The 26,023-nt window shown below is 40.6% G+C and overlaps 1 protein-coding gene and 1 long non-coding RNA gene across 8 annotated transcripts in view; both read left to right on the forward strand.

Moving 5' to 3' along the window:
- The window catches only part of LOC115169540 (NXPE family member 3), a 31,148-nt gene extending 10,878 nt beyond the window's left edge, over positions 1-20,270 (forward strand). For 4 of the 6 annotated variants that reach the window (XM_029725288.1, XM_029725262.1, XM_029725254.1 and 1 more), the window contains exons 2-6: positions 11,419-11,495; positions 13,501-14,273; positions 18,572-18,639; positions 19,067-19,273; positions 19,537-20,270. In XM_029725288.1, the coding sequence (XP_029581148.1) occupies positions 11,430-11,495; positions 13,501-14,273; positions 18,572-18,639; positions 19,067-19,273; positions 19,537-20,069 (1,647 nt within the window). In that variant the 5' untranslated portion in view covers positions 11,419-11,429 and the 3' untranslated portion in view covers positions 20,070-20,270. Of the gene's footprint in view, positions 1-10,784; positions 11,326-11,418; positions 11,496-13,500; positions 14,274-18,571; positions 18,640-19,066; positions 19,274-19,536 lie in introns of those variants that run through there. The other 2 variants (XM_029725280.1, XM_029725297.1) reach the window with 2 other exon arrangements.
- Positions 20,271-23,524: 3,254 nt separating this feature from the next.
- Positions 23,525-25,659, forward strand: LOC115169567 (uncharacterized). Of its 2 annotated transcripts, XR_003870888.1 has the most exons (3): positions 23,525-23,820; positions 24,590-24,657; positions 25,085-25,659. It is a non-coding gene; the product is annotated as an uncharacterized LOC115169567 (long non-coding RNA). The 2 variants fall into 2 exon arrangements; XR_003870886.1 differs by lacking the exon at positions 23,525-23,820 and having other exon boundaries at positions 23,865-24,657.
- Positions 25,660-26,023: the final 364 nt, after the last annotated feature.

Consider the following 26,023-nt stretch of genomic DNA (forward strand, 5'->3'; position numbering starts at 1 on the left):
ACAAACAATTGAGTCGAGCCTAATACAGTTTATTTTATTTTTGTATTGTTTTTGTGAAATACCATATCAACATTTAGTCACCAATACATCAGATAATTATAGGTTCATTATTTGGTCATTTAAAAAAAGAATATATATTATAATACAAAAAAACAAGATACAAATGTCAATTGTGCACACAGTCTGGAATCAAACCAGGGTCTGTAGTGACATCTCTAGCACAGAGATGCAGTGCCTTAGACCGCTGCGCCACTCAGGAGCCCTATAGAGTGACTCTTTCCACTTTGTCCTATTGAAGCACACTGGCTGATGGAGAATAAAGATGTAATATTTACAGCCACATCCATATAGGATTTGGTTTTACCTTCCAACATAAATTGATGTCAAATTGATACATTTATGATGGAAAAAAATCTAAAAATTAAACTGTGTTTAGCAGTTATCAAACTATATACGTAAAAGCTGCAATGTAACTTTTTGGGCGACCCGACAAAATTCACATAGAAATATGTCATCCTCGATGAGGGCAAGTCTAAGAAGCGGTAGATCTGTTCTATGTACACTAGTTTTGTTTTTGCATCCTTTACTGTCAGTTTTGTACACCAGCTCCAAACAGCTGAAAATCCAATCTATTTGGTTATGGAAAATATATATTTCAGAAGTTTAGATGGTACAATGATTCTCTAGACTATACTTGCTTGTTTTATCACATAAACTGAAATTAGGCAAACTATTAGAATTTTAGCAACTAGGAAATGGCAGAGTGATTTCTGTAACTAGGCACTACATAATTTTGCTTCACATTCTCTGTTTTGAGCAGTTTGATTAAGTGATAGTTGATTGTATTGTTAACAAAATTAAACTGAATATTGCATCGTGAAAGGCAGATACTTATATGTATCCAAATTGAAAGAGTGATTTGGTGCAGTGAACAAATGACTACTCCACCTCTGTTCCTCTGGTGATGTAGAGGTTAATCCAGACTCTGCAGTGCCTAGCTCCACTCCCATTTCCCAGGCGCTCTCATTTGTTGACATCTGTAACTGTGAAATCCTTGGTTTCATGCATGTTAACATTAGAAGCCTCCTCCCTAAGTTTGTTTATTCACTGCCTTAGCACACTCTGCCAACCCGGATGTCCTAGCCGTGTCTGAATCCTGGTTTAGGAAGACCACAAAAAAAAGAAGACATTTCCATCCCTAACTAAACATTTTCCGACAAGATAGAACTGCCAAAGGGGGCGGAGTTGCAATCTACTGCAGACAAAGCCTGCAGAGTTCTGTCTTACTATCCAGGTCTGTGCCCAAACAATTTGAGCTTCTACTTTTAAAAATCTACCTTTCCAGAAACAAGTCTCTAACCGTTGCCGCTTGCTATAGACCACCATCTGCCCCCAGCTGTGTCCTGGACACCATATGTGAATTGATTGCCCCCATCTATCTTCAGAGCTTGTGCTGTTAGGTGACCTAAACTGGGACATGCTTAACACCCCGGCCATCCTACAATCTAAGCTTGATGCCCTCAATCTCACACAAATTGTCAATGAACCTACCAGGTACAACCCCAAATCCGTAAACACGAGCACCCTCATAGATATCATCCTAACCAACCTGCCCTCCAAATACACCTCTGCTGTCTTCAACCAGGATCTCAGCGATCACTGCCTCATTGCCTGCGTCCATAATGGGTCTGCGGTCAAACAACCACCTCTCATCACTGTCAAACGACCACCCCTCATCACTGTCAAACGCTCCCTAAAACACTTCAGCGAGCAGGCCTTTCTAATTGACCTGGCCCGAGTATCCTGGAAGGATATTGACCTCATTCCGTCAGTAGAGGATGCCTGGTTATTCTTTAAAAGTGCTTTCCTCACCATCTTAAATAAGCATGCCCTGTTCAAAAAAATGTAGAACCAGGAACAGATATAGCCCTTGGTTCACTCCAGATCTGACTGCCCTTGACCAGCACAAAAACATCCGGTGCCGTACTGCATTAGCATCGAATAGCCCCCGCGATATGCAACTTTTTAGGGAAGTTAGGAACCAATAAACACAGGCAGTTAGGAAAGCAAAGGCTAGCTTTTTCAAACAGAAATGTTCATCCTGTAGCACAAACTCCAAAAAGTTCTGGGACACTGTAAAGTCCATGGAGAATAAGAACACCTCTTCCCAACTGCCCACTGCACTGAGGCTAGGAAACCCTGTCACCACTGATAAATCCGCGATAATTGAGAATTTCAATAAGCATTTTTCTACGGCTGGCCATGCTTTCCACCTGGCTACCCTTACCTCGCTCAACAGCCCTGCACCCCGCACAGCAACTTGCCCAAGCCTCCCCCATTTCTCCTTCACCCAAATCCAGATAGCTGATGTTCTGAAAGAGCTGCAAAATCTGGACCCCTACAAATCAGCCGGGCTTGACAATCTGGACCCTCTCTTCCTAAAATGATCTGCCGAAATTGTTGCAACCCCTATTACTAGCCTGTTCAACCTCTCTTTCGTATTGTCTGAGAACCCCAAAGATTGGAACGCTGAAGCGGTCATCCCCCTCTTCAAAGGGGGGGACACTCTAGACCCAAACTGCTACAGACCTATACCTATCCTATCCTGCCTTTCTAAGGTCTTCGAAAGCCAAGTTAGCAAACAGATCACCGACCTTTTCGAATCCAACCACACCTTCTCCGCTATGCAATCTGGTTTCCGAGCTGGTCATGGGTGCACCTCAGCCACGCTCAAGGTCCTAAACGATATCATAACCACCATCGATTAGAGACAATACTGTGCAGCTGTATTCATCGACCTGGCCAAGGCTTTCGACTCTGTCAATCACCACACTCTTATCGGCAGACTCAACAGCCTTGGTTCCTCAAATGACTGCCTCGCCTGGTTCACCAACTACTTCTCAGACAGAGTTCAGTGTGTCAAATCGGAGGGCCTATTGTCCGGACTTCTGGCAGTCTCTATGGGGGTACCACAGGGTTCAATCCTTGGGCCGACTCTTCTCTCTGTATACATCAATGATGTCCCTCTTGCTGCTGGTGATTCTCTGATCCACCTCTACGCAGACGACACCATTCTGTATACTTCTGGCCCTTCTTTGGACACTGTTAACTAACCTCAAGACGAGCTTCAATGCCATACAACTCTCCTTCTGTGGCCTCCAACTGCTCTTAAATGCAAGTAAAACTAAATGCATGCTCTTCAACCGATCGCTGCCCACACCTGCCCGCCCGCCCGTCCAGCATCACTACTCTGGACGGTTCTGACTTAGAATATGTGGACAACTACAAATACCTAGCTGTCTGCTTAGACTGTAAACTCTCCTTACAGCCTCACATTAAGCATCTCCAATCCAAAATTAAATCTAGAATTGGCTTCCTATTTCACAACAAAGCATCCTTCACTCATGCTGCCAAACATACCCTCGTAAAACTGACTATCCTACCGATCCTTGACTTTGGCGATGTCATTTACAAAATAGCCTCCAACACTCTACTCAGCAAATTGGATGCAGTCTATCCCAGTGCCATCCGTTTTGTCACCAAAGCCCCATATACTACCCACCACTGCGACCTGTATGCTCTCGTTGGCTGGCCCTCGCTTCATATTCATCGTCAAACCCACTGGCTCCAGGTCATCTATAAGTCTTTGCTAGGTAAAGCCCCGCCTTATCGCAGCTCACTGGTCACCATAGCAGCACCCACCCGTAGCAAGCGCTCCAGCAGGTATATTTCACTGGTCTCCCCCAAAGCCAATTCCTCCTTCGGCCGCCTTTCCTTCCAGTTCTCTGCTGCCAATGACTGGAACGAACTGCAAAAATCACTGAAGCTGGAGACTCATATCTCCCTCACTAGCTTTAAGCACTAGCTCTCAGACCAGCTCACAGATCACTGCACCTGTACATAGCCCATTTGTAAATAGCCCATCCAACTACCTCATCCCCATACTGTTATTTATTTTGCTCCTTTGCACCCCAGTATCTTTACTTGCACACTCATCTTCTGCACATCTATCACTCCAGTGTTAAATTGTTATTATTTCGCTACTATGGCCTCTTATTGCCTTACCTCACTTATCCTACCTCATTTGCACACACTGCATATATACTTTTTTCTTTTGTATTATTGTGACTGTATGTTTGTTTATTCCATGTGTATCTCTGTGTTGTTTGTGTCGCACTGCTTTGCTTTATCTTGGCCAGGTCGCAGTTGTAAATGAGAACTTGTTCGCAACTAGCCTACCTGGTTAAATAAAGGTGAAATAAATGTAAAAAATAACTTGGACAAAAAAAAGTGTCGTGGGGGGGATGGTAAATGACAGGAACGGGCTTCCATTAGATTAGACATCCATGTACCCATGAACAAAAGATTTGGTGCAAACCATGCATGTAAACTAGTTTTGGTTGCAGCCCAAGGAGTGGCAAGGAGGAACCTTTGAGTAGGCTTAACAGAAAACAGCAACAGGGCGTCATAATTTTTACAGTACAGTGATAAGATTTCCTCTTTTTTGGGGTCATTTCAGTGTGTGTGTGTGTGTGTGTGTGTGTGTGTGGTACATTTTCCCAACTCTAAGCACAAAAATCTAAACAGATCATCAAAATGGCTCATGTTTCAAAACTCTTAAGCACATTTTCAATTGACTGAGTACAACAAACAAATTCACAAAGTCACTTGTTCTCTGCACCAAATCACTCTTTCAAGATTTTCTTGTCATTTGTTAACAGTACATTTAACTTAATAAAACTGAAATACTGAACCAAAATGGAATAGTGACAATATACATATACAATGAACACTACAAACAATTGAGTCGAGCCTAATACAGTTTATTTTATTTTTGTATTGTTTTTGTGAAATACCATATCAACATTTAGTCACCAATACATCAGATAATTATAGGTTCATTATTTGGTCATTTAAAAAAAGAATATATATTATAATACAAAAAAACAAGATACAAATGTCAATTGTGCACACAGTCTGGAATCAAACCAGGGTCTGTAGTGACATCTCTAGCACAGAGATGCAGTGCCTTAGACCGCTGCGCCACTCAGGAGCCCTATAGAGTGACTCTTTCCACTTTGTCCTATTGAAGCACACTGGCTGATGGAGAATAAAGATGTAGTATTTACAGCCACATCCATATAGGATTTGGTTTTACCTTCCAACATAAATTGATGTCAAATTGATACATTTATGATGGAAAAAAATCTAAAAATTAAACTGTGTTTAGCAGTTATCAAACTATATACGTAAAAGCTGCAATGTAACTTTTTGGGCGACCCGACAAAATTCACATAGAAATATGACATCCTCGATGAGGGCAAGTCTAAGAAGCGGTAGATCTGTTCTATGTACACTAGTTTTGTTTTTGCATCCTTTACGGTCAGTTTTGTACACCAGCTCCAAACAGCTGAAAATCCAATCTATTTGGTTATGGAAAATATATATTTCAGAAGTTTAGATGGTACAATGATTCTCTAGACTATACTTGCTTGTTTTATCACATAAACTGAAATTAGGCAAACTATTAGAATTTTAGCAACTAGGAAATGGCAGAGTGATTTCTGTAACTAGGCACTACATAATTTTGCTTCACATTCTCTGTTTTGAGCAGTTTGATTAAGTGATAGTTGATTGTATTGTTAACAAAATTAAACTGAATATTGCATCGTGAAAGGCAGATACTTATATGTATCCAAATTGAAAGAGTGATTTGGTGCAGTGAACAAATGACTACTCCTCCTCTGTTCCTCTGGTGATGTAGAGGTTAATCCAGACTCTGCAGTGCCTAGCTCCACTCCCATTTCCCAGGCGCTCTCATTTGTTGACATCTGTAACTGTGAAATCCTTGGTTTCATGCATGTTAACATTAGAAGCCTCCTCCCTAAGTTTGTTTATTCACTGCCTTAGCACACTCTGCCAACCCGGATGTCCTAGCCGTGTCTGAATCCTGGTTTAGGAAGACCACAAAAAAAAGAAGACATTTCCATCCCTAACTAAACATTTTCCGACAAGATAGAACTGCCAAAGGGGGCGGAGTTGCAATCTACTGCAGACAAAGCCTGCAGAGTTCTGTCTTACTATCCAGGTCTGTGCCCAAACAATTTGAGCTTCTACTTTTAAAAATCTACCTTTCCAGAAACAAGTCTCTAACCGTTGCCGCTTGCTATAGACCACCATCTGCCCCCAGCTGTGTCCTGGACACCATATGTGAATTGATTGCCCTCATCTATCTTCAGAGCTTGTGCTGTTAGGTGACCTAAACTGGGACATGCTTAACACCCCGGCCATCCTACAATCTAAGCTTGATGCCCTCAATCTCACACAAATTGTCAATGAACCTACCAGGTACAACCCCAAATCCGTAAACACGAGCACCCTCATAGATATCATCCTAACCAACCTGCCCTCCAAATACACCTCTGCTGTCTTCAACCAGGATCTCAGCGATCACTGCCTCATTGCCTGCGTCCATAATGGGTCTGCGGTCAAACAACCACCTCTCATCACTGTCAAACGACCACCCCTCATCACTGTCAAACGCTCCCTAAAACACTTCAGCGAGCAGGCCTTTCTAATTGACCTGGCCCGAGTATCCTGGAAGGATATTGACCTCATTCCGTCAGTAGAGGATGCCTGGTTATTCTTTAAAAGTGCTTTCCTCACCATCTTAAATAAGCATGCCCCGTTCAAAAAAATGTAGAACCAGGAACAGATATAGCCCTTGGTTCACTCCAGATCTGACTGCCCTTGACCAGCACAAAAACATCCGGTGCCGTACTGCATTAGCATCGAATAGCCCCCGCGATATGCAACTTTTTAGGGAAGTTAGGAACCAATAAACACAGGCAGTTAGGAAAGCAAAGGCTAACTTTTTCAAACAGAAATGTTCATCCTGTAGCACAAACTCCAAAAAGTTCTGGGATACCAGAGGCGAAAATCTGATATCAACTTTGGAGGGGACAATTACATGACATTTTCTCAAGAGCAATTCCTGAGGGGGACACCAAAAGTAGTGCTGTAACACACAGCCTACGTTGTAATATGGTAAATGTATATTGAGGAACCAAAGAAATAAGGTGTTTGCCGTACTCCTAACTACCGGTACCCAAAACTACACAACTAATCACAGCAATACCATTGCCTTTAACAAATCTTAGTTCAGTCACCAGTTTAAGTTGAGAGTGGGGGTATCCAATGGAACTTACCTGAGACTCCCTGTCTCTGCCAGTCTGTCCCTGCATATCTGTCCCCAACTCTGCTGTCTGTGTGCCATCTGTTTCCTGCTCTGCCTAATGACATCATTGTGAAACATTTCCATTAGCATTTCACTTCTTTCTTATGAACATTTTATCAGCTAGTCTTTGAGATATTAGGCTACTAGGGTTCTTACTTTGCGTTTTGGTGTACTGAAAAATACTCTGATGTCCGTCTTTTTTCTGCCATTTTTCTACCTGGCTGGCTACACACACACACACACACACACACACACACACACACACACACACACACAGTGTGTAGGTTATTTACAGTAGGAGATGGGCTTCTATCATCTTATCTTCTATCATTCTATATGGGCTTCGATCTAAAAGGTAGCTAGCAAATGTGAAACGGATTGCTGTGACAAGAGTTGACAGCTTTATGAGTTCACCTTTTACACAACATATGCTGCAACCTTTTGTCATTTTAATCGTTTGTTTCATATTGGCTGGCTTCCAACAATAGCTGAATTTGCAAAGCTAGCGAGCACAAATTCCGTTTCAGTGGTGTTTGCTATAATCTTTGCTACCCGGGTTAAATAAAGGTGAAATAAAATAAATAAATAAGTTCCCTTGCGACAATTTAGCTTTTGCAACGAGACCATTAAATATATTTAAGACAATGGTAGAAGAGAGTGTAGTTCTGTTCAGTTTGACTTCAGTTTATCGCTAACCTTATCACAGGGACTTTGAAGCACTAACTTACATCATCTGCATGCTGATCTTGGAATAAATTGACGAGAGCAAAGATTCCATCTTTGACGACGCCACATAAATGGAATAGGTACTAGCTAGCTTAATAGTTAATATTTGCGCGCTAGCTCTGCAAATTCAGCTAGTGTGTGTGTGTGTGAACCCTGCCAACATAAAACAAAACATTGCTATGGCGTTATTGACTGGATTAACCTCACGTCAATTACGTGCATTGAGTGCTTTTCAGACAGTAGATACGAACCCTCTGTTACCTTGCCAACTAAGTAACTGGCAGTGGATCAAACCATTGTGAGGCAAAGGGTGGGGGGTCGCAATCTTTTGAAACGTAAAAACGCGCTATTAAGTGTCTATAATCAGCACAATTGCTTTCATTGTGTATTATTATTATTATTATTATTATTATTATTTAAATTACATAGTCATGTTTACAGTGATATATTGGGGGGGACAAATCATATTTTTCCCAGGATGGGGGGGTCGTGTCCCCCCCGTCCCCCCTGGGATTTCTGCCCCTGTGGGACACTAAAGTCCATGGAGAATAAGAGCACCTCCTCCCAACTGCCCACTGCACTGAGGCTAGGAAACGCTGTCACCACTGATAAATCCGCGATAATTGAGAATTTCAATAAGCATTTTTCTACGGCTGGCCATGCTTTCCACCTGGCTACCCTTACCTCGGTCAACAGCCCTGCACCCCGCACAGCAACTTGCCCAAGCCTGCCCCATTTCTCCTTCACCCAAATCCAGATAGCTGATGTTCTGAAAGAGCTGCAAAATCTGGACCCCTACAAATCAGCCGGGCTTGACAATCTGGACCCTCTCTTTCTAAAATGATCTGCCGAAATTGTTGCAACCCCTATTACTAGCCTGTTCAACCTCTCTTTCGTATCGTCTGAGATCCCCAAAGATTGGAACGCTGAAGCGGTCATCCCCCTCTTCAAAGGGGGGGACACTCTAGACCCAAACTGCTACAGACCTATACCTATCCTATCCTGCCTTTCTAAGGTCTTCGAAAGCCAAGTTAGCAAACAGATCACCGACCATTTAGAATCCAACCGCACCTTCTCCGCTATGCAATCTGGTTTCCGAGCTGGTCATGGGTGCACCTCAGCCACGCTCAAGGTCCTAAACGTTTTCATAACCGCCATCAATAAGAGACAATACTGTGCAGCTGTATTCATCGACCTGGCCAAGGCTTTCGACTCTGTCAATCACCACATTCTTATCGGCAGACTCAACAGCCTTGGTTTCTCAAATGACTGCCTCGCCTGGTTCACCAACTACTTCTCAGACAGAGTTCAGTGTGTCAAATCGGAGGGCCTGTTGTCCGGACTTCTGGCAGTCTCTATGGGGGTGCCACAGGGTTCAATCCTTGGGCCGACTCTTCTCTCTGTATACATCAATGATGTCCCTCTTGCTGCTGGTGATTCTCTGATCCACCTCTACGCAGACGACACCATTCTGTATACTTCTGGCCCTTCTTTGGACACTGTTAACTAACCTCAAGACGAGCTTCAATGCCATCCAACTCTCCTTCTGTGGCCTCCAACTGCTCTTAAATGCAAGTAAAACTAAATGCATGCTCTTCAACCGATCGCTGCCCACACCTGCCCGCCCGCCCGTCCAGCATCACTACTCTGGACGGTTCTGACAACTACAAATACCTAGCTGTCTGGTTAGACTGTAAACTCTCCTTACAGCCTCACATTAAGCATCTCCAATCCAAAATTAAATCTATAATTGGCTTCCTATTTCACAACAAAGCATCCTTCACGCATGCTGCCAAACACCCTCGTAAAACTGACTATCCTACCATTTACATTTCCATTTTTCCAATTACGTCATTTAGCAGACGCTCTTATCCAGAGCAACTTACAAATTGGTGCATTCACCTTATGATATCCAGTGGAACAACCACTTTACAATAGTACATCTATATCTTTTTTGGGGGGGGGGGTTAGAAGGATTACTATATCCTATCCCAGGTATTCCTTAAAGAGGTGGGGTTTCAGGTGTCTACGGAAGGTGGTGATTGACTCCGCTGTCCTGGCGTCGTGAGGGAGCTTGTTCCACCATTGGGGTGCCAGAGCAGCGAACAGTTTTGACTGGGCTGAGCGGGGGCTGAGCGGGAACTGTGCTCCCAGTGCCATCCGTTTTGTCACCAAAGCCCCATATACTACCCTCCACTGCGACCTGTATGCTCTCGTTGGCTGGCCCTCGCTTCATATTCATCGTCAAACCCACTGGCTCCAGGTCATCTATAAGTCTTTGCTAGGTAAAGCCCCGCCTTATCGCAGCTCACTGGTCACCATAGCAGCACCCACCCGTAGCAAGCGCTCCAGCAGGTATATTTCACTGGTCTCCCCCAAAGCCAATTCCTCCTTCGGCCGCCTTTCCTTCCAGTTCTCTGCTGCCAATGACTGGAACGAACTGCAAAAATCACTGAAGCTGGAGACTCCTATCTCCCTCACTAGCTTTAAGCACTAGCTGTCAGAGCAGCTCACAGAACACTGCACCTGTACATAGCCCATTTGTAAATAGCCCATCCAACTACCTCATCCCCATACTGTTATTTATTTTATTTGTTTTGCTCCTTTGCACCCCAGTATCTTTACTTGCACACTCATCTTCTGCACATCTATCACTCCAGTGTTTAATTGTATTATTGTGACTGTATGTTTGTTTATTCCATGTGTATCTCTGTGTTGTTTGTGTCGCACTGCTTTGCTTTATCTTGGCCAGGTCGCAGTTGTAAATGAGAACTTGTTCGCAACTAGCCTACCTGGTTAAATAAAGGTGAAATAAAAAAAATTATAATAACTTGGACAAAAAAAAAGTGTTGGGGGATGGTAAATGACAGGAACGTGCTTCCATTAGATTAGACATCCATGTACCCGTGAACAAAAGATTTGGTGCAAACCATGCATGTTAACTAGTTTTGGTTGCAGCCCAAGGAGTGGCAAGGAGGAACCTTTGAGTAGGCTTAACAGAAAACAGCAACAGGGCGTCATCATTTTTACTGTACAGTGATAAGATTTCCTCTTTTTTGGGGTCATTTCAGTGTGTGTGTGTGGTACATTTTCCTATTTTCATCAAGAACAACAGTGGTAGACTTTACCAAACAGAACTGAAAATATGACCAGACAAGCATCAATTTGACAAAACAATGCATGCAGTCAGCTAGATAGCTAACTTTAGCGTCCACCATCCTCATGTGTTTCTCTCTAACAGTGAAGTTCTCTCCAAAGTCCGAGTACAAAGCAAAGCATATTGTTGATTTGCCCCATCAATCCCGCTGAGAACTTGATAAATTCAGCTTCCCCTCTGAGAATAAACCAGACCTACATTATAGGTCATTCTATTAATTTACATATTTGTTTAATTGTGACTGTTTATTATTACTGTGCTCAAGTTCACTTTGATGTTGTCTTTAATTTACCAACAGATATATGGAGGATGGGAAGACTGCTTCAGCTACTGATATTGGCTTTGAGTCTATTGATCTGCATTTATCTTTTATTTGTAAGTTTTGAAATGGAACCCAAGCCAAATGTATAGACCGAGCTTCAGATGTTAAGACTGGCATGCCATCCAGAGGATTGTTTTAAACATTTATTTTGTTTTAACAATTGTGAAGCTATACGTTGTTTACGACAGCGTTATTGATACAAGATTATACAATGCATTCGGAAAGTATTCAGATCCTTTCCCTTTTTCCACATTTTGTTACGTTACAGCCTTATTCTAAAATGTATTAAATAAAAAAAATCCTCATCAATCTACACACAATGCTCCATAACATTTTAGAAAATTGATAAAAAAATAAAACACAGAAATACCTTAAGTATTCAGACCCTTTGCTATGAGACTCGAAATTGAGCTCAGGTGCATTCTGTTTCTGTTGATCATCCTTGAGATGTTTGAACAACTTGATTGGAATCCACCTGTGGTAAATTCAATTGAATGGACATGATTTGGAAAGGTACACACCTGTCTTTATAAGGTCCCACAGTTGACAGTGCATGTCAGAGCAAAAACTAAGCCATGAGGTCGAAGGAATTGTCCATGGAGCTCTGAGACAGAATTGTATCGAGGCGAAGATCTGGGGAAGCTTACAAAAAAATATCTGCAGCATTAAAGGTCCCCAAGAACACAGTGGCCTCCTTCATTCTTAAATGGAATAAGTTTGGAACCACCAAGACTCTTCCTAGAGCTGTCAGCCTGGCTAAACTGAGCAATCGGGGGAGAAAAGCCTTGGTCAGGGAGGTAACCAAGAACCCGATGGTCACTCTGATGGTCACTCAATTCAGGCCCTTATGATAAAGTGGCCAGACGGAAGCCACTCCTCAGTAAAAAGCACGACAGCCCGCTTGGAGTTGACCAAAGGCACCTAAAGACTCTGAGACCATGAGAAACAAGATTCTCTGGTCTGATGAAACCAAGATTGAACTCTTTGGCCTGAATGCCAAGCATCACGTCTGGAGGAAACTTTGCACCATCCCTACAGTGGCAGGTAGCCTAGTGGTTAGAGTGTTGGGCCAGTAACCAAAAGGTTCCTGGATTGAATCCCTGAGCTGCCAAGATAAAAATCTGTCATTCTGCCCCTCAACAAGGCTGTTAACCCACTGTTCCCCGGTAGACCGTCATTGTAAATAAGAATTTGTTCTTAACTGACTTGCCTAGCTAAATGAAGGTTAAATTAAAGTGTGGTGGCAGTATCATGGTGTGGGGATGTTTTTCAGCTGCAGGGGCTGGGAGACTAGTCAGGCTTGAGGGAAAGATGAATGGAGCAAAGTAAAGAGATCCTTGATGAAAACCTGCTCTAGAGCACTCAGGACCTCAGGCTGGGGTGAAGGTTCACCTTCCAACAGGACAATGACCCTAAGCACACAGCCAAGACAACACAGGAGTGGCTTCGGGACAAGTCTCTGAGTGTCCTTGAGTAGCCCAGCCAGAGCCCGGACTTGAACCCGATCGAACATCTCTGGAAAGACCTGAAAATAGCTGTGCAGCAACGCTCCCCATACAACCTGACAGAGCTTGAGAGGATCTGCAGAGAAGAATGGGATAAACTCTCCAAATACAGGTGTGCCAAGCTTCTAGTGTCATACCCAAGTAGACTTGAGGCTGTAATCCCTGCCAAAGGTGCTTCAATAAAAGTACTGAGTATAAAGTGTCTGAATACTTATGTAAATGTGATATTTCAGTTTTTAATTTTAATACATTTGCTAAAATTTCTAAACCTGTTTTTGCTTTGTCAAAATGTGGGGTATTGTGTGTGTGTGTAGTGAAAATAACAACTTAATACATTTTAGAAGGCTGTGACTTCTCAAAATGTGGAAAAGGTCAAGGCGTCTAAATACTTTCCAAATGCACTGTGTTGGGGTTTTGATGGGGTAAGACAGCTATACTAAGCTCAAGAGGTATTAAGGTACACTTTCTATGTGCCTTTTGGCTTTAGTCAGCATAATGTTTAGGTCAATAGTATGTTTGGTGATAAACAGATTGTCTCTTTGTCTCATTGTAGGTATGTCAATTCAACCAGTGCCTACTGAATGTGTCACCATCCAATCATCTCAAATACAACCACACTAGCTTCACAAGTCATAGTGGAATCACCAACAGGACATTTACACCAACCAATGACTCCTTAATAAGTAAAGAGGAATGGGAATCTCTGCTCACAGAGCTACAATGGTCACTACCGCCTGTTTTCCTCTTTTCCACAGATGAGGCCACAAACCCCACTAAGTGCTCATTCTCTGTTGTCAACCCCAATTCAAACCACACAGTTGGAGGGTTTATAGATGTGATTTTGATAGCTAGAGATACTAAAAACAGGATCAAAACCTATGGAGGGGACTTTTTTCAGGCCAAGTTGTTTAACTCAGAACTTAAGGCCAGTACTTATGGAGCTGTAACAGACCACTTTAATGGCACCTACACTGCCCGCTTGGCCCTGCTTTGGCCCGGACCTGCCAAGGTGTCCATCCGCCTAGTGCACTCCAGCGAGGCCGTGCAGGTACTGTGTAGGCAAAGGGAACAGGACCCAGATAAGGTCTACTTCCAAGGCTACTTTGAGGAGGGTGGCAAGCAGGAAACGGTGATATGCAATGCCCAGAGAAGTCCTAGGCTGGTGGGGAATGACGCACAGTGTTGCTGTGAGTACAGAGAGCCAGTCACTGGGGAGACCTGGTTCTGTCGTCGGCCATCTTCCCTGCCTTGCCATGCTTTGACCTACCACAGCATGGGCGGTTACCAGGCAGTACTCTCCGAGGTGGAGACGACCCTTCTTAAGAGGTAGATACAGTGCCTTCAGAAAATATTCATACCCCTTGACTTTTCCATTTTTTTTGTTACAGCCTAAATTCAAAATGGATGAAATGGATTTGTTTTCTGACCCGTCTACACACAATACCCCATAATGACAAAGTGAAAACATGTTTTTAGACATTTTGCAAATGTATTGAAAATGAAATCCAGAAATGTAATTTATGTAAGATTCATACCCGTTCTGGGTAAGCTTTCCACACCTGAATTGTGCAATATTTGCCCATTATTCTTTTCAGAATTCTTCAAGCTCGGTCAAATTGGTTGTTTATCATTGCTAGACAACCCTTTAAAAGTCTTGCCATAGATTTTCAAGCAGATTTAAGTCAAAACTGTAATTCGGCCACTCAGGAACATTCACTGTCTTGGTAAGCAACTCCACTATATATTTGGCCTTGTTTTTTTAGGTTATTGTCCTGCTGAAAGGTGAATTTCCCCGTGTCTGTTGGAAAGCAGACTGAACCAGGTTTTCCTGTAGGATTTTTCCTGTGCACAGCTCCATTCTGTTTTGTTAAGGACTCTCCAGCAGTTATTTTTACGATATATGTTTTTGACAACTGTTACTTTTACTTCACTACATTCCTGAAGAAAATAATGTGCTTTTTACTCCATACATTTTCCCTGACACCCAAAAGTACTCCTTAGCAGGACAGGAAAATGGTCCAATTCATGCACTTCTCAAGAGAAGATCCCTAGTCATCCCTATTGCCTCTGATCTGGCGGACTCACTAAACACAAATGCTTCATTTGTAAATTATATCTGAGTGTTGGAGTGTGACCCTGGATATCCGTAAATAAAAAAGAAAAAAAGAAAACGGTGCCGACTGGTTTGCTTAATATAAGTACATTTAAATGATTTATACTTTACATTTTGATACTTAAATATATTTTAGCAATTACATTCACTTTTGATATTTAAAACCAAATACTTTTAGACTTTTAATCAATTAGTGTTTTACTTGTTGGCTTTTACTTTTACTTGAGTCATTTTCTATTAAGGCATCTTTACTTTTACTCAAGTATGACATTTAGGTACTTTTTTCACAACTGCTCCCCAGGGCTTAATGATTACGAGCATACCCATAACATGATGCAGCCACCACTGTGCTTGAAAATATGGAGAGTGGTACTCAGTAATGTTTTGTTTTGGATTTTACCTATACATAACACTTTGTATTCAGGACAAAAATGTAATTGCTTTGCAGTATTACTTTAGTGCCTTGTTGCAAACAGGATGAATGTTTTGGAATATTTAATAATGTACAGGCTTCCTTATTTTCACTCTGTCAATTAGGTTGGTATTGTGGAGTAACTACAATGTTGTTGATCCATCCTCAGATTTGTCCTATCACACTCATTAAACTCTAACTGTTTTAAAGTCACCATTGGCAGGAAGGACAACTGTATCTTTGTAGTGACTGGGTGTATTGATACACCATCCAAAGTGTAATTATTAACTTCACCATGGACCATGCTTTTTTTTTATTACCCATCTACCATTAGGTGCCCTGCTTTAAGAGGCATTGGAAAACCTCCCTGGTCTTTGTGGCGAATCTGTGTTTGAAATTCACTGCTCGACTGAGGGACCTTAAAGATAATTGTATGTGTGGGGTACAGAGATGAGGTAGTCATTCAAAAATCATGTTAAACACTATTATTGCATACAGAGTGAGTCCGTGCAACTTATTATGTGACTTGTTAAGTGGATTTTTGCTCCTGAACTTATTAAGACTTGCCAAAACAAAGGGGCTGAATACTTAATTAATTTGAAAAACAGGATTCCACTTTGATATTATGGGGAATTGTGTGTAGGCCAGTGACGACAAAATCGCAATTTAATCCATTTTAAATTCAAGCTGTAAAACAACAAAATATGGAAAAGTCAAAGGGTGTGAATTCTTTCTAAAGGCTCTGTATGTGCAAATGTCTACAACTCACAGGGTTTATATGTAATTATACGCAATACAATCCATATAATAATTATGTTAACCACAAACTGAGCTGGTAGATTAGTTGGTCTACATGTAGAGAACAAATTTAGATCATTTCAATTAATTCTTTAGTGAGATTGAATGTAGCCAGGAGGATACTACATTGTACAGTACCGTTCAAACGTTTGAGGTCGCTTAGAAATGTCTGTTTTCCATGAAAACATACATGAAATGAGTTGCAAAACGAATAGGAAATATAGTGAAGACATTGACAAGGTTATAAATTATGATTTTTTTAAAATTGTAATAATTGTGTCCTTCAAACTTTGCTTTTGTCAAAGAATCCTCCATTTGAAGCAATTACAGCCTTGCAGACCTTTTGGCATTCTAGTTGTCAATTTGTTGAGGTAATCTGAAGAGATTTCACCCCATGCTTCCTGAAGCACCTCCCACAAGTTGCATTGGCTTGATGGACACTTCTTACGTACCATATGGTCAAGCTGCTCCCACAACAGCTCAATAGGGTTGAGATCCGAGGACTGTGCTCGCCATTCCATTATAGACAGAATACCAGCTGACTGCTTCTTCCCTAAAGAGTTCTTGTGTAGTTTGGAGCTGTGATTTGGGTCATTGTCCTGTTGTTGGAGGAAATTTTCTCCAATTAAGCGCCGTCCACAGGGTATGGCATTGCAAAATGGAGTGATAGCCTTCCTTCTTCAAGATCCCTTTTACCCCGTACAAATCTCCCCCTTCACCACCACCAAAGCACCCCCAGGCCATCACATTGCCTCCACCATGCTTGACAGACGGCGTCAAGCACTCCTCCAGCATCTTTTCATTTGTTCTGCGTCTCACGAATGTTCTTCTTTGTGATCCGAAAACCTTTGCAAATCTGCCTAAAAGGCCAGCATCCCGGAGTCGCCTCTACACTGTTGACAGTGAGACTGGTGTTTTGCGGGTACTATTTAATGAAGCTGCCAGTTGAGGACTTGTGAGGCGTCTCTTTCTCAAACTAGACACTCAAATGTACTTGTCCTCTTGCTCAGTTGCGCACCGGGGCCTCCCACTCTTCTTTCTATTCTGGTTAGAGCCAGTTAGTGCTGTTCTGTGAACGGAGTAGTATACAGCGTTGTTCGAGATTTTGTTTTGGCAATTTCTCGCATGGAATAGCCTTCATTTCTCAGAACAAGAATAGACTGACGAGTTTCAGAAGAAAGTTATTTTGTAATCGAACACACAAATGTTGATGCTCCAGATACTCAACTAGTCTAAAGAAGGCCAGTTTTATTACTTATTTAATCAGCACAAGTTTTCAGCTGTGCTAACATAACTACAAAAGGGTTTTCTAATGATCAATTAGCCTTTTAAAATGATAAACATGGATTAGCTAACACAACGTGCCATTGGAACACAGGAGTGATGGTTGCTGATAATGGGCCTCTGTACGCCTATGTAGATATTCCATTAAAAATCTGCCGTTTCCAGCTACAATAGTCATGTACAACATTAACAATGTCTTCACTGTATTTCCGATCAATTTGATGTTATTTTAATGGACCAAAAATTAGCTTTTATTTCAAAAACAAGGACATTTCTAAGTGACCACAAACTTTTGAACGGTAGTGTATTACTGTATGTTGACTGATATGAGGTGAATGGAATGTAGTTACCAAGGCCCTTTGCTTAAAAATGATCGTTTGTAATGTGTAATGTATTACAGTCTGATTTGCGTGGACGGTTTCCCATTTGATGCCGAAAATGACTCTATGTAGAATTATCTTTTAATCATCTCAGGAATACAATGTTATTATGTCATTAAATTGCACGTCCCATTTTTCTCACTGCTATACAGTCATATAAGCATGACATAAAATGAGGCTGGGAATGTAGGAAATATCTCAATACTTTTAGTAACAACACAAAATGTACATTTTGGGGGAAATGTATCTTATGGGAATTAAATCAGACCAGCCCACATTCAACCGTTAGTGATTGAAACCATTATAAAAAATATATATATATATTGAACCATTACTGATGATAGAGAGTACTTGAGGTGAGAGTACATTGAACTTAAACATCATAACTATTGAATTGTTCTGTAATTTGGTTTGTAGTATTGATGGCTGTCTCAGGTTGAGTATTGCGTGTGGAACTCTTTTATTTGGAAGAGGCCCTGGTGTGAAACATAAAAATGTCTCTTGCAGCAAAGATGTTGAAACATACGGCACAGCAGCCACGTAGTAAACAGTACTAAGAACAAAAACTCATGAAAAAACTTTTGGTTATTTGTTAACAACGTTTGAAATAATTGTAAACATCCTTCTTCTCTGGCAGTTCCACAAACATTATTGTACCAGGTGACGATTCAGCTATCGATGTCCAGCAACAGGACACTGAAATCCGTAAGTTGTTCCAAACTACTTCTCCTTTGCTTATCTTATGAACCAACAGCCAAGTCTGACATAGGCCTAGCTAATTGACTGTAACTCACAAGACTTTTGCAGAGACATTCATATGTGTTTCTCACAGCTTTGACTTTCATGAGAATTTTTTAAAATTCATAACCACAATGATTGCACATAATGGTTGCTTCAAGGTGATGCATCTCATTTGAATAATTTATATTAATAGATGATACTAAAAACATTTAAATTATCATATGATTAGTTGTGGGATTATCACAATGAATGTCAAAATGAGGATATATAAAAACATTTCAAATAAGTCACATGCTTTAGCCTAACGCATATGATTAATTATTAACACACTGTTATCTATTAACCCCATGTTGTTCTAACATAGGCCTGAAAGTATTTTTTCTCTCTCTAGGATCACAAACAAAATGTCGTCCTGGTTTGCACACCTCAGTACCAGCTGGATTCTACCTCCAGGATCACTGGACGTCCCTGGTTTGTGACTCAAAATCCTTTCCCTCAGCTAAACTGATATCTGGATGCCTGAAGGACAAACAGATCCTTATGATGGGTGACTCCACTCTCCGTCAGTGGTTCGACTACCTGGAGGAAACTGTGCCAAGTATGATATAGTTTGTAATCAGTTTATTATGTCAATATGTTTGTAGTGAAGTCCATGCGTTCAAATGGGTTTACATGGGTTAAATAAAGCATTGGCCAGGCAATTATTTAACTAGCATTGTTGAATGAAAAGACACCCAAGTAAGTCATGGTATACGGCAAAACAGTAATAATAACTTTTATAACTTCTTTCTTTAATGCGTATCCCAGCGCATTGTTTGTCTGAATTCATATATTTGCATTAAACTTATGATCCTTCTGCAGCATTGAAACGCCTGAACCTTCACACATCAAGCAAATCGGGCCCCTTTGAGGCAGTCGACACCCAGTCCAACACCCGCATCATCTGGCGGGCCCATGGGATACCTATACGGACAAGCAAGACCCCCTGGGCTGACCTCCACTACATCGCCAGTGAGGTGGAGGGTCTGGCAGGGGGTGCACACTCTGTAGTCGTCTTCACCATCTGGGCTCATTTCACCACATACCCACTGGCTATGTACGCACACCGTCTGGTCGTCATCCGTAGGGCTGTGGCGTCGCTCCTACGACGATCTCCCACTACTCTGGTAGTGATCAAGTCAGCCAACACGGGCTACAAGGATGTGTACGGCAGCGACTGGCTCTCCTGGCAGCTCGACATGGCACTCAGGGAAATATTCAGGGACTTGCCTCTGGTCCTCATTGACGTTTGGCAGATGACCTCCTGCCACTATTCTCCGGACAACATTCACCCGCCCTCTGTGGTGATCCAAAATGAAGTGGATCTCTTCCTGTCCTTTGTTTGTCCACAGTGAAAAAAATTGAAGTCATGCCTGGAATAACATTGTGCCTTACTGTATACAAAATGTTGTCTCCGAAAAGAATCTACAGTATATTGGAAAAGGGATTGTAATGTTAGGAAGATAATTCCTTTAAAAACGGTTTGCCTTATTCAAAATGAATGTAAAGCTTGTCAAAGTGGCCTTATTTAAAAATAAAATCTACTTAACTATGAACACTTGTCAAAACTATGGCAAACCATAAAGCTCAATGTTTTCTTTACAACCAAAGTCCCCTCAACCTTAGTCATTTCTGTTTCTCACACATTTCTGAGAATAGCATAACTATTAATATTCACAGAAAATCGATTCAAGAGAGCGCTGATACCCAATGCTCCTGGTTGTATTTTAAGCACTTCATGAGATTTTCATTTAAATAGAATTGATAGATTATTATTGACACATACTACAGATTATGTGAATTAACTTTTAGATAAATTGTACTTGAAAGCATAATGTAAGTAATTTTTTGGGAGGTATCTGTACTTTACAAGTAATATACTTAGCTACTTTTACTTCACTACATTCCTAAAGAAAATGATGTACTTTTTACTCCATACATTGAGAGTTGGAGCGTACCCCTGGCTATCCGTAAATAAATAAAACACTGGAAAATATGGCTGTCTCCTTTGCTTTGAAATTATTTATACTCTTTGATTTTCTAGTGTTTTATTCATTTACGGATAGCCAGGGGTACGCTCCAACTCTCAAACAACTCTCAGGCAGTGGGGATGACCAGGGATGTTCTCTTGATAAGTCTGTGAATTAGACAATTTCCAGTCCTGCTAAGCATTCAAAATGTAACAAGTACTTTTGGGTGTCAGGGAAAATGTATGGAGTAAAAAGTACATAATTTTCTTTAGAAATGTAGTGAAGTAAAAGTAGCCAACTATATTACTTGTAATGTAAAGTACAGATACCCAAAAAAATTACTTAAGTTGTACTTTAAAGCATTACTCCTTAAGTACTTTAAACCACTGCATTTGAGTTTTTGTACCATATATAAGTCGCTCTGGATAAGAGCGTCTGCTAAATGACTTAAATGTAAAAAATATAGGGCCTTTAAAGAAACACTTTCTCTTTGGCCTACAGAGGATGTGGTCTGCTGTGAAAGATAACCGTCATAAATAGTTGTAGCCAAACTTCTAAGGAACTGCCTTTATTTTTAACTCAACCAAGTCCATGTTGTGTTGTCCATGCGTGGTTCCTTAGCTTGTTATTCTCAATCATTTTTTTCTTCTAAGACAATGGTATTATTGTAAAAAGTTATCAAGAAACTGTTCTTGTTTTTAATAAAAGTTATTTCAAAATATATATATATATATATATATATATATATATATATATATATGCCAAACCTGTAAGGTTTGTCCTTCCTTTGAAATTATTTATGCTCTTACATTTACTTTTGATACTTAAGTATATTTAAAAACAAATACTTTCAGACTTTTACTCAAGTAGTTTTTTACTGGGTGACTTACTTTTACTTGAGTCATTTTCTATTAAGGTATATTTACTCAAGGATGACAATTGGGTACTTTCCCAACACTGCCAAAAAGCAAGTCCTGCAGGCTCTAGTTTTGTCTTATTTTGATTATTGTACAGTCTTGTGGTTGAGTGCTGCAAGGAAAGACAGCTTAGCTGCATAGCTGCAGCTGGCCCAGAACAGAGCGGCACGTCTTGCTCTTCATTGTAATCTGAGGGCTGATATAAATACTATGCATCACTGCATATGCAATACTGCATCACTTCTTTTTTCACTTCGCTTATTATGTGAGTTGTTAAGTGGATTTTTGCTTCTGAATTTATTAAGACTTGCCAAAACAAAGGGGCTGAATACTTAATTAATTTGAAAAACATGATTCCACTTTGATATTATGGGGAATTGTGTGTAGGCCAGTGACGACAAAATCTCAATTTAATCCATTTTAAATTCAAGCTGTAAAACAACAAAATATGGAAAAGTCAAAGGGTGTGAATTCTTTCTAAAGGCTCTGTATGTGCAAATGTCTACAACTCACAGGGTTTATATGCAATTATGCGCAATACAATCCATATAATAATTATGTTAACCACAAACTGAGCTGGTAGATTAGTCAGTCTACATGTAGAGGGCAAAATATAGCCTTCACTCCAAGCTTAGTTTTGTGCAATGCACATCCAGGACCAAAAACAATTAGCTGGCCTTAGGTGTCCTATTGGATAACATGGAACGCAAGCCTTGATACCACAGGAAATTTGGGACAGAGTTGAGACCATGCAGAATTGAGGCATATGCAGACCAAAAAGCTAAAGAGAATAAACACAAAAATATATATTTGCAGTGGGGTTATTGAGGTGAAGATTCTGTGGTGGGTTCTTCACTGCCAGTCCTCGAAGATGAAGTTGCATTGAATCAAATGTATTATTTCAGATGATTTACCGCCCGTAAGGGCAGGGTGCGACTAGTTTGGCTTAATCCCGCTAAATTAGAACAGTATGACAAAACTACAGAAGTTTATGATTGTAACGCCCTGGCCATAGAGCGGGGTTTTTGTTCGTTATTTTGGTTAGGTCAGGGTGTTACATTGGGTGGGCGTTCTATGTGCATTTTTCTATGTTGGTTTGTTTCGTTGATTTTGGCCGGGTGGCTTCCAATCAGGCACAGCTGTAGAGTGTTGTTGCTGATTGGGAGTCACACATAAGTGCATGTTTTTCCATTGGGGTTTTGTGGGTAATTGTTTCTGTGAGTGTTTTGCACCTGACAGGACTGTTTGGTTGTCGGTTTTCTTATTTTTGTATAGTGTTCTTTCGTCTATTAAATATTCAATGAGGAACACTTTCTCCGCTGCACCTTGGTCTACTCTCTCTCACGACAGCCGTTACAGTCACACATAAGTTCCTGTTTTTCCATTGGGGTTTTGTGGGAAATTGTTTCTGTTAGTGTTTTGCACCTGACAGGACTGTTTGGTTGTCGGTTTTCTTATTTTTGTATAGTGTTCTTTCGTCTATTAAATATTCAATGAGGAACACTTTCTCAGCTGCACCTTGGTCTAGTTTCTCTCACGACAGCCGTTACAGTCACACATAAGTTCCTGTTTTTCCGTTGGGGTTTTGTGGGTAATTGTTTCTGTTTAGTGTTTTGCACCTGACAGGACTGTTTGGCTGTTGGTTTTCTTGTTTTGTTTTGTGTAGTGTTCTTTAGTAAATTAAACTTCAATGATGAACACTAACTCCGCTGCGTATTGGTCCACTTTCTCAGACGATGACTTCTCTGTTTCGTCTGACGACGAAGACAGCCGTTACAATGATAAACCCAAACAAAATCCCCCCCCAAATGACAAATTATGTATTGCATGAAGAAGAATAACTAAACTATGTATACAAAGAAAAACGTATTTGTTTAATACAAAGATTTTCATTTAGAAGATACGGGGGGAAAAAAATGTATGGCGTGACAGACAAACACTTGTTGTTTATTCAAGATTGGATTATCAGCTGATGTACTGCAGTAAGATTTGCTGGGCTGTGAGGGTCCCTAGGGCAAGGCCAAACTGGAAAGTGGCAACAATAGGAGAATGTCCTGTTAGAGTGAATGACGTTTTATTAATTTTAGAGGCATTCCTCTGGTTTTAAGGAGTGGTCCCACTAAGGCAGGGAGCACAGTGGGAACGACGATACAGTATACAGTATTAGTGTGTATTGCTTTGTGCGTCATTTTCAATTGAGCTGTGAACTACAATACATAGTAGGTCCTATATTTATTATTATTAATAAATAGACCCCTAACTTTTGAACGGTAGTGTATTACTGTATGTTGACTGATATGAGGTGAATGGAATGTAGTTACCAAGGCCCTTTGCTTAAAAATGATCGTTTGTAATGTGTAATGTATTACAGTCTGATTTGCGTGGACGGTTTCCCATTTGATGCCGAAAATGACTCTATGTAGAATTATCTTTTAATCATCTCAGGAATACAATGTTATTATGTCATTAAATTGCACGTCCCATTTTTCTCACTGCTATACAGTCATATAAGCATGACATAAAATGAGGCTGGGAATGTAGGAAATATCTCAATACTTTTAGTAACAACACAAAATGTACATTTTGGGGGAAATTTATCTTATGGGAATTAAATCAGACCAGCCCACATTCAACCGTTAGTGATTGAAACCATTATAAAAAATATATATATATATTGAACCATTACTGATGATAGAGAGTACTTGAGGTGAGAGTACATTGAACTTAAACATCATAACTATTGAATTGTTCTGTAATTTGGTTTGTAGTATTGATGGCTGTCTCAGGTTGAGTATTGCGTGTGGAACTCTTTTATTTGGAAGAGGCCCTGGTGTGAAACATAAAAATGTCTCTTGCAGCAAAGATGTTGAAACATACGGCACAGCAGCCACGTAGTAAACAGTACTAAGAACAAAAACTCATGAAAAAACTTTTGGTTATTTGTTAACAACGTTTGAAATAATTGTAAACATCCTTCTTCTCTGGCAGTTCCACAAACATTATTGTACCAGGTGACGATTCAGCTATCGATGTCCAGCAACAGGACACTGAAATCCGTAAGTTGTTCCAAACTACTTCTCCTTTGCTTATCTTATGAACCAACAGCCAAGTCTGACATAGGCCTAGCTAATTGACTGTAACTCACAAGACTTTTGCAGAGACATTCATATGTGTTTCTCACAGCTTTGACTTTCATGAGAATTTTTTAAAATTCATAACTACAATGATTGCACATAATGGTTGCTTCAAGGTGATGCATCTCATTTGAATAATTTATATTAATAGATGATACTAAAAACATTTAAATTATCATATGATTAGTTGTGGGATTATCACAATGAATGTCAAAATGAGGATATATAAAAACATTTCAAATAAGTCACATGCTTTAGCCTAACGCATATGATTAATTATTAACACACTGTTATCTATTAACCCCATGTTGTTCTAACATAGGCCTGAAAGTATTTTTTCTCTCTCTAGGATCACAAACAAAATGTCGTCCTGGTTTGCACACCTCAGTACCAGCTGGATTCTACCTCCAGGATCACTGGACGTCCCTGGTTTGTGACTCAAAATCCTTTCCCTCAGCTAAACTGATATCTGGATGCCTGAAGGACAAACAGATCCTTATGATGGGTGACTCCACTCTCCGTCAGTGGTTCGACTACCTGGAGGAAACTGTGCCAAGTATGATATAGTTTGTAATCAGTTTATTATGTCAATATGTTTGTAGTGAAGTCCATGCGTTCAAATGGGTTTACATGGGTTAAGAAAGCATTGGCCAGGCAATTATGTAACTAGCATTGTTTTTGACTTTTTGATATTTTGTTGTTTTACAGCTTGAATTTCAAATGTATTAAATTGAGATTTTGTCGTTACTGGCCTCCACACAATTCCCCATAATATCAACGTGGAATCATGTTTTTCTACATTTTTACAAATGTATAAAAAAATGTATCTGATATCTGGAGTCTTAATAAGTCTTAATAAGTTCAGGAGCAAAAATTCACTTAACAAGTCACATAATAAATTGCATGGACTCACTCTGTATGCAATGATAGTGTTTAGCATGATTTTTGAATGACTACCTCATCTCTGTACCCCACACATACAATTATTTTTAAGGTCCCTCAGTCGAGCAGTGAATTTCAAACACAGATTCAACCACAAAGACCAGGGAGGGTTTCCAATGCCTCGCAAAGAAGGTCCACGGTCTTGGCAAAATTACCCTATCACGGCATTGTCTAATGTCATATGTAGGGCGTTCCTCATTCACGGTGTGTTGCTTAGGCCACTATCCTTAGTTGATAACTACATGATAAGTCTACAGCTGTAAGGCACCAGCTTCGGGCAGTCTACAGGGATGACCTATGGACCTCTGTTGAGAAACTTGTGAGTACTGTAGCGTCAAAGGCCTCT

This window comes from Salmo trutta, chromosome 3 (assembly GCF_901001165.1).
Source record: "Salmo trutta chromosome 3, fSalTru1.1, whole genome shotgun sequence".
Taxonomy (NCBI): Eukaryota; Metazoa; Chordata; class Actinopteri; order Salmoniformes; family Salmonidae; genus Salmo; species Salmo trutta.